Genomic DNA, 10000 nt, shown 5'->3' on the forward strand with positions numbered 1-10000 from the left:
GTGTGTGTGTGTGTGTGTGTGTGTGTGTGTCTGTGTGTGTGTGTGTGTGTGTGTGTGTGTGTGTGTGTGTGTGTGTGTGTGTGTGTGTGTGTGTGTGTGTGTGTGTGTGTGTGTTATTACCTCCAACGTTATTTTTGTAGGTGGTGTAGATTTCTTTTACTCGTCTGTAGCGGAAGGCCAGTTTTCTCATCCAGTCCACCCCTCCTCTCACGCCCGTGGCCAGGCACAGGTTGGCACTGGTTGCAGCCGCGTGAAACCCATCCGAGCCAAAGTTATACGTACTACATGGGCACAGAGAGCAAGACACAGCGAGAGAGAGGGGGGGAGAAAGAGAGAGAGAATTATGAGACCTATTAGCTCAAACTGCACCACTGCTGACGCTAGGAAAAACAGGGAGGTCCTTCCCAAAAGGATTCCTTCTAGAACGCCAGCAACAGATCATTGTGATTGGTTTAGAACTGTAGTTTAGAACATTGTGATTGGTTTAGAACTGTAGTTTAGAACATTGTGATTAGTTTAGAACTGTAGTTTAGAACATTGTGATTAGTTTAGATCATTGTGATTGGTTAAGAACTGTAGTTTAGAACATTGTGATTGGTTTAGAACTGTAGTTTAGAACATTGTGATTAGTTTAGAACTGTAGTTTAGAACACTGTGATTGGTTTAGATCATTGTGATTGGTTTAGAACTGTAGTTTAGATCATTGTGATTAGTTTAGAAATGTAGTTTAGAACATTGTGATTGGTTTAGAACTGTAGTTTAGAACATTGTGATTAGTTTAGAACATTGTGATTGGTTTAGAACATTGTGATTGGTTTAGAACTGTAGTTTAGAACATTGTGATTAGTTTAGAACATTGTGATTGGTTTAGAACATTGTGATTAGTTTAGAACATTGTGATTGGTTTAGAACATTGTGATTGGTTTAGAACTGTAGTTTAGAACATTGTGATTGGTTTAGAATATTGTGATTAGTTTAGAACTGTAGTTTAGAACATTGTGATTGGTTTAGAACATTGTGATTGGTTTAGAACTGTAGTTTAAAACATTGTGATTGGTTTAGAACTGTAGTTTAGAACATTGTGATTGGTTTAGAACTGTAGTTTAGAACGTTGTGATTAGTTTAGAACTGTAGTTTAGAACATTGTGATTAGTTTAGAACTGTAGTTTAGAACGTTGTGATTAGTTTAGAACTGTAGTTTAGAACATTGTGATTCGTTTAGAACTGTAGTTTAGAACGTTGTGATTAGTTTAGAACTGTAGTTTAGAACATTGTGATTCGTTTAGAACTGTAGTTTAGAACGTTGTGATTAGTTTAGAACTGTAGTTTAGAACATTATGATTCGTTTAGAACTGTAGTTTAGAACGTTGTGATTAGTTTAGAACTGTAGTTTAGAACATTGTGATTGGTTTAGAACTGTAGTTTATAACATTGTGATTGGTTTAGAACTGTAGTTTATAACATTGTGATTGGTTTAGAACTGTAGTTTAGAACATTGTGATTAGTTTAGAACTGTAGTTTAGAACGTTGTGATTAGTTTAGAACTGTAGTTTAGAACATTATGATTCGTTTAGAACTGTAGTTTAGAACGTTGTGATTAGTTTAGAACTGTAGTTTAGAACATTGTGATTCGTTTAGAACTGTAGTTTAGAACGTTGTGATTAGTTTAGAACTGTAGTTTAGAACATTATGATTCGTTTAGAACTGTAGTTTAGAACGTTGTGATTAGTTTAGAACTGTAGTTTAGAACATTGTGATTGGTTTAGAACTGTAGTTTATAACATTGTGATTGGTTTAGAACTGTAGTTTATAACATTGTGATTGGTTTAGAACTGTAGTTTAGAACATTGTGATTAGTTTAGAACTGTAGTTTAGAACGTTGTGATTAGTTTAGAACTGTAGTTTAGAACATTATGATTCGTTTAGAACTGTAGTTTAGAACGTTGTGATTAGTTTAGAACTGTAGTTTAGAACATTGTGATTGGTTTAGAACTGTAGTTTAGAACGTTGTGATTAGTTTAGAACTGTAGTTTATAACATTGTGATTGGTTTAGAACTGTAGTTTAGAACATTGTGATTGGTTTATAACTGTAGTTTAGAACGTTGTGATTAGTTTAGAACATTGTGATTGGTTTAGAACATTGTGATTGGTTTAGAATTGTAGTTTAGAACATTTTGATTGATTTAGAACATTGTGATTGGTTTAGAACATTGTGATTGGTTTAGAACTGTAGTTTAGAACATTGTGATTGGTTTAGAACTGTAGTTTAGATCATTGTGATTGGTTTAGAACTGTAGTTTAGAACATTGTGATTAGTTTACAACTGAAGTTTAGAACACTGTGATTGGTTTAGATCATTGTGATTGGTTTAGAACTGTAGTTTAGATCATTGTGATTAGTTTAGAACTGTAGTTTAGAACATTGTGATTAGTTTAGAACGTTGTGATTGGTTTAGAACTGTAGTTTAGAACATTGTGATTAGTTTAGAACTGTAGTTTAGAATGTTGTGATTAGTTTAGAACTGTAGTTTATAACATTGTGATTGGTTTAGAACTGTAGTTTAGAACATTGTGATTGGTTTAGAACTGTAGTTTAGAACATTGTGATTGGTTTAGAACTGTAGTTTAGAACATTGTGATTGGTTTAGAACTGTAGTTTAGAACGTTGTGATTGGTTTAGAACTGTAGTTTAGAACATTGTGATTGGTTTAGACCTGTAGTTTAGAACGTTGTGATTGGTTTAGAACTGTAGTTTAGAACGTTGTGATTGGTTTAGAACTGTAGTTTAGAACAGTGTGATTGGTTTAGAACTGTAGCTACCTCAGATCCTGACCGTTGTCATCAGATGAGACGTCGTCGATGTGAACCTGGTCACACTCCTAAAACACAGAGAGGAGATACATTGAGCAAATATAGATGCATAATACCACATTCACATGAACATTTCAAAATAATCCACATCATAAACTTCAAAGAAGTTCAAAGCACACATTTTACCTTATAATTTTGAGAGAGCAAAATAATAAGTTATATTTCAAAACACATGACAAGTTTTCATTTACTGAGGAACTCACTCTAATTGAAATCTCTCTCTCCATCACTCTCCATCTCTCTCTCCATCACTCTCTCTCTCTTTCTTTCTCTCCCTCGCTCTCTCTCTATCTGGCTCCAACCTTTAATTCAGTCCTCCACCTCATGTGTATGTGTCCCAAATAGCACCCTATTCCCTATATAGTGCACTACATTTGACCAGGGCTCATAAGGGAATAGGATGCCATTTGGGATGTCGCTATCTAGACGTGCCTATCATCACACCCTGATCCCCTGATCCAACCCTGTCCATCATCACATCCTGATCCAACCCCTGTCCATCATCACACCCTGATCCCCTGATCCAACCCTGTCCATCATCACATCCTGATCCAACCCCTGTCCATCATCACACCCTGATCCCCTGATCCAACCCCTGTCCATCATCACACCCTGATCCCCTGATCCAACCCTGTCCATCATCACATCCTGATCCAACTCCTGTCCATCATCACACCCTGATCCCCTGATCCAACCCTGTCCATCATCACATCCTGATCCAACTCCTGTCCATCATCACACCCTGATCCCCTGTCCATCATCACATCCTGATCCAACCCCTGTCCATCATCACATCCTGATCCAACCCCTGTCCATCATCACACCCTGATCCCCTGTCCATCATTACACCCTGATCCAACCCTGTCCATCATCACACCCTGATCCCCTGATCCAACCCCTGTCCATCATCACATCCTGATCCAACTCCTGTCCATCATCACACCCTGATCCCCTGTCCATCATTACACCCTGATCCAACCCTGTCCATCATCACACCCTGATCCCCTGATCCAACCCCTGTCCATCATCACACCCTGATCCAACCCCTGTCCATCATCACACCCTGATCCAACTCCTGTCCATCATCACACCCTGATCCAACCCCTGCCCATCATCACACCCTGATCCCCTGTCCATCATCACACCCTGATCCAACCCCTGTCCATCATCACACCCTGATCCAACTCCTGTCCATCATCACACCCTGATCCAACCCCTGTCCATCATCACACCCTGATCCAACCCCTGTCCATCATCACACCCTGATCCAACTCCTGTCCATCATCACACCCTGATCCAACCCCTGCCCATCATCACACCCTGATCCCCTGTCCATCATCACACCCTGATCCAACCCCTGTCCATCATCACACCCTGATCCAACTCCTGTCCATCATCACACCCTGATTCAACCCCTGTCCATCATCACACCCTGATCCAACCCCTGTCCATCATCACATCCTGATCCAACTCCTGTCCATCATCACACCCTGATCCCCTGTCCATCATTACACCCTGATCCAACCCTGCCCATCATCACACCCTGATCCAACCCTGTCCATCATCACACCCTGATCCCCTGTCCATCATCACACCCTGATCCAACCCTGTCCATCATCACACCCTGATCCAACCCCTGTCCATCATCACACCCTGATCCAACTCCTGTCCATCATCACACCCTGATTCAACCCCTGTCCATCATCACACCCTGATCCAACCCTGTCCATCATCACATCCTGATCCAACCCTGTCCATCATCACACCCTGATCCAACCCCTCATCAGATGAGTAGTTTATTAACCACGTGATGGGAGCAGACTGATTGGAGATATTTGTACACATGGGATTTTATTTGGAGGAATGTTGAGGGATGTTTAATTAATTAACCGTTGCAACGAATAACGATATATATTCATTCAATGCAAACCTTCTTTTATCAGAAAGTTTTCTCAAGTCACATTCCAGAAGAGAGACAAGAGGAGGGGAGAGAAGAGAGACAAGAGGAGGGGAGAGAAGAGGAGGGGAGACAAGAGGAGGGGAGACAAGAGGAGGGGAAACAAGAGGGGAGAAAAGAGGAGGGGAGAGAAGAGGAGGGGAGACAAGAGGAGGGGAGAGAAGAGAGACAAGAGGAGGGGAGAGAAGAGGAGGGGAGACAAGAGGAGGGGAGACAAGAGGGGAGAAAAGAGGAGGGGAGAGAAGAGGAGGGAGAGAAGAGGAGGGAGACAAGAGGGGAGAAAAGAGGAGGGGAGAGAAGAGGAGGGGAGAGAAGAGGAGGGAGAGAAGAGGAGGGGAGACAAGAGGAGGGGAGAGAAGAGGATGGAGAGAAGAGGAGGGGAGAGAAGAGGATGGAGAGAAGAGGAGGGGAGACAAGAGGAGGGGAGACAAGAGGAGGGGAGACAAGAGGAGGGGAGAGAAGAGGAGGGAGACCAGAGGAGGGGAGACAAGAGGGGAGAAAAGAGGAGGGGAGAGAAGAGGAGGGGAGAGAAGAGGAGGGAGAGAAGCGGAGGGCAGACAAGAGGAGGGGAGACAAGAGGAGGGGAGACAAGAGGAGGGGAGACAAGAGGAGAGAAAAGAGGAGGGGAGAGAAGAGGAGGGGAGAGAAAAGGAGGGAGAGAAGCGGAGGGCAGACAAGAGGAGGGGAGACAAGAGGAGGGGAGACAAGAGGAGGGGAGACAAGAGGAGGGGAGACAAGAGGAGGGGAGACAAGAGGGGAGAGAAGAGGAGGGGAGAGAAGAGGAGGGAGAGAAGAGGAGGGGAGACAAGAGGGGAGAAAAGAGGAGGGGAGAGAAGAGGATGGAGAGAAGAGGAGGGGAGACAAGAGGAGGGGAGACAAGAGGAGGGGAGAGAAGAGGAGGGAGACCAGAGGAGGGGAGACAAGAGGGGAGAAAAGAGGAGGGGAGAGAAGAGGAGGGGAGAGAAGAGGAGGGAGAGAAGCGGAGGGCAGACAAGAGGAGGGGAGACAAGAGGAGGGGAGACAAGAGGAGGGGAGACAAGAGGAGAGAAAAGAGGAGGGGAGAGAAGAGGAGGGGAGAGAAGAGGAGGGAGAGAAGCGGAGGGCAGACAAGAGGAGGGGAGACAAGAGGAGGGGAGACAAGAGGAGGGGAGACAAGAGGAGGGGAGACAAGAGGGGAGAGAAGAGGAGGGGAGAGAAGAGGAGGGAGAGAAGAGGAGGGGAGACAAGAGGGGAGAAAAGAGGAGGGGAGAGAAGAGGATGGAGAGAAGAGGAGGGGAGACAAGAGGGGAGAGAAGAGGAGGGGAGAGAAGAGGATGGAGAGAAGAGGAGGGGAGAGAAGAGGATGGGAGAGAAGAGGATGGGAGAGAAGAGGATGGGAGAGTAGATGAGGGGAGAGAAGAGAAGGGGAGAGAAGAGAAGAGGATGGGAGAGAAGAGGGGAGAGAAGAAGTGAAACATAGGGAGAATAAAGACATCCATGGTGTTAATGGACAGCGTGTGTCTGTCGGCACATTTGTGTCTGCCCATGTGTGTATGTGTGTGTGTCCGTGCATGCGTCTGTGTGTGTATGTGTGTGTGTGTGTGTGCATGCATCTGTGTGTGTGTGTGTCCGTGCATGTGTGTGTGCATACGTCTGTGTGTGTGTGTGTGTGCATGCGTCTGTGTGTGTGTGTGTGCATGCGTCTGTGTGTGTGTGTGTGCATGCGTCTGTGTGTGTGTGTGTGCATGCGTCTGTGTGTGTTTGTGTGTGTATGTGTGCTCTGACTCGTCTTGGAGAGGGATTCTGTAGCTCTCTCTGATTCAGCCGCTCCTCAGTAACACAATCCAGACGTTCTGCTAAATGCAACCTACTAGAAAAATTGAACCTGATGCTAACCGCCAATGAAATTATGACCTCTGATTACTGCTGCGCCACACACCAGCACAGCCCCGGGGCGAGGGTCAGAGCACTGCACAGCCGAGATCTCTCTCTCTCTCCCGCTCTCTCGCCTAGTCAAACATTCTCTTTCTAACTCTCTCTCTGGCTCTCCTTCGCCCTCTCTCTCTCTCTCTCTCTTTCTCTCTCTCCCCTCTCTCTCTTGCTCTCTCTCTCTCTGTCTCTCTCTCCTTCGCCCTCTCTCTCTTTCTCTCTCTCTCTCTCTCTCTCTCTCTCTCTCTTTCTCTCCCTCCCACTCTTTCTAACTCTAACTCTCTTTCTCTCTCTCTCCCCCTCTCTCTCTTTCTAACTCTCTCTCTCCTTCGCTCTCTCTCTCTTTCTCTCTCTCTCTTTCTCTCTCTCCCGCTCTTTCTAACTCTAACTCTCTTTCTCTCTCTCTCCCCCTCTCTCTCTTGCTCTCTCTCTCTCTCTCTCTTTCGAAAAATCTGTTATTAGTTTTCCATTTATAGGAGTGTTCCACTACCCCCCTCCTCTCCTCCCTCTCCTCCCTCTCCTCCATCCTCCACTTCAGAGAGGGCTAAATGTGAAGGGGTCCTGGTTCTACGGGCCAGAGCAAGGCAGGCTCACTGTTTACTGCCTTCTGCCCTACAAAATATATTTTTATGACGCATGTATAATAATAGTTTATAATGTCCTTCATAACGTCTTTTAATGCACTTATAATGCGCTATGACACAGACTATAAGGAAGTGTCACCACTGGACAAAAGCAAAAGTAACACAAAAACAACAAAGTATTGATTGATTTACGCTTCAGCTCTAAGAATAACACACCATGAGGAATAACACACCATGAGGAATAACACACCATGAGGAATAACACACCATAAGGAATAACACACCACGAGGAATAACACACCACGAGGAATAACACACCATGAGGAATAACACACCATGAAGAATAACACACCATGAGGAATAACACACCATGAGGAATAACACACCATGAGGAATAACACACCATGAAGAATAACACACCATGAGGAATAACACACCATGAGGAATAACACACCATGAGGAATAACACACCATGAGGAATAACACACCATGAGGAATAACACACCACGAAGAATAACACACCATGAAGAATAACACACCATGAGGAATAACACACCATGAAGAATAACACACCACGAGGAATAACACACCATGAAGAATAACACACCATGAAGAATAACACATCATGAAGAATAACACACCATGAGGAATAACACACCACAAGGAAAAACACATCATGAAGAATAACACACCACGAGGAATAACACATCATGAAGAATAACACACCATGAGGAATATCACACCATGAGGAATAACACACCATGAAGAATAACACACCACGAGGAATAACACATCATGAAGAATATCACACCATGAGGAATAACACACCATGAGGAATAACACACCATAAGGAATAACACACCACGAGGAATAACACACCACGAGGAATAACACACCATGAAGAATAACACACCACGAGGAATAACACACCATGAGGAATAACACACCACGAGGAATAACACATCATGAAGAATATCACACCATGAGGAATAACACACCATGAGGAATAACACACCATAAGGAATAACACACCACGAGGAATAACACACCATGAGGAACAACACACCATGAGGAATAACACACCACGAGGAATAACACACCACGAGGAATAACACACCATGAGGAATAACACACCACGAGGAATAACACACCATGAGGAATAACACACCATGAGGAATAACACACCACAAGGAATAACACACCATGAGGAATAACACACCATGAGGAATAACACACCATGAGGAATAACACACCACGAGGAATAACACACCATGAGGAATAACACATCATGAGGAATAACACACCATGAAGAATAACACACCACGAGGAATATCACACCATGAGGAATAACACACCATAAGGAATAACACACCACGAGGAATAACACACCATGAGGAATAACACACCACGAGGAATAACACACCATGAGGAATAACACACCACGAGGAATAACACACCATGAAGAATAACACACCACGAGGAATAACACATCATGAAGAATAACACACCATGAGGAATAACACACCATGAGGAATAACACACCATGAGGAATAACACACCATGAGGAATAACACACCATAAGGAATAACACACCACAAGGAATACCACACCATGAGGAATAACACACCATGAGGAATAACACACCATGAGGAATAACACACCATAAGGAATAACACATCATGAAGAATAACACACCACGAGGAATAACACACCACGAGGAATAACACACCATGAGGAATAACACACCACGAGGAATAACACATCATGAAGAATATCACACCATGAGGAATAACACACCATGAGGAATAACACACCATGAGGAATAACACACCACAAAGAATAACACACCATGAGGAATAACACACCATGAGGAATAACACACCATAAGGAATAACACACCATGAGGAATAACACACCATGAAGAATAACACACCACGAGGAATAACACACCATGAGGAATAACACACCACGAGGAATAACACATCATGAAGAATAACACACCATGAGGAATAACACACCATGAGGAATAACACACGAATAACACACCATGAGAATAACACACCATGAGGAATAACACACCATGAGGAATAACACACCATGAAGAATAACACACCACGAGGAATAACACACCAAAGAATAACACACCACGAGGAATAACACACAAAGAATACACACCAGAGGAATAACACACCATGAGGAATAACAGACCACAAAGAATAACACACCACAAGGAATAACACACCACGAGGAATAACACACCACGAGGAATAACACACCATGAGGAATAACACACCACGAGGAATAACACACCATGAGGAATAACACACCACGAGGAATAACACACCATGAGGAATAACAGACCATGCATCTGATCTATACCTTAAATCACTTAAATATTCAATTCCTGCTTGGGGATAAGTAGTTTAAAGTTGCTTGCGTAACTATGTGGTGAAAAGGTTAAGTCCTCACCTATTTGAAGTTTCTATTAAACCATTTCTCCTGGAAGTTGAAACTAAAGAAGAAGGGAGCTTAAATTCCTTTGGCTTTACAGAACGAAAAATCCTTTCCCGCTTTGTGAAACTTTTTAATTAGCTTTCCGGCGTGTGTTAAGACACCCAAACACAGACAGGACTTCCTTGTTTTAAGTCCCTCTGAACGGGGCCAAATGCTGACGTTATTG

At 43.5% G+C, this 10000-nt stretch overlaps 1 protein-coding gene across 1 annotated transcript in view; it reads right to left on the reverse strand.

Annotated features, from left to right (window-relative positions):
* Nucleotides 1-10000, reverse strand: part of eya1 (EYA transcriptional coactivator and phosphatase 1) — a 160662-nt gene that overhangs the window by 17287 nt on the left and 133375 nt on the right. Inside the window, 2 exon segments of the mRNA XM_082966021.1 lie at nt 121-281; nt 2821-2879. Coding sequence (XP_082822147.1) covers nt 121-281; nt 2821-2879 — 220 coding nt within the window.

This window comes from Salmo salar, chromosome 19 (assembly GCF_965601325.2).
Source record: "Salmo salar chromosome 19, fSalSal1, whole genome shotgun sequence".
Lineage (NCBI taxonomy): Eukaryota > Metazoa > Chordata > Actinopteri > Salmoniformes > Salmonidae > Salmo > Salmo salar.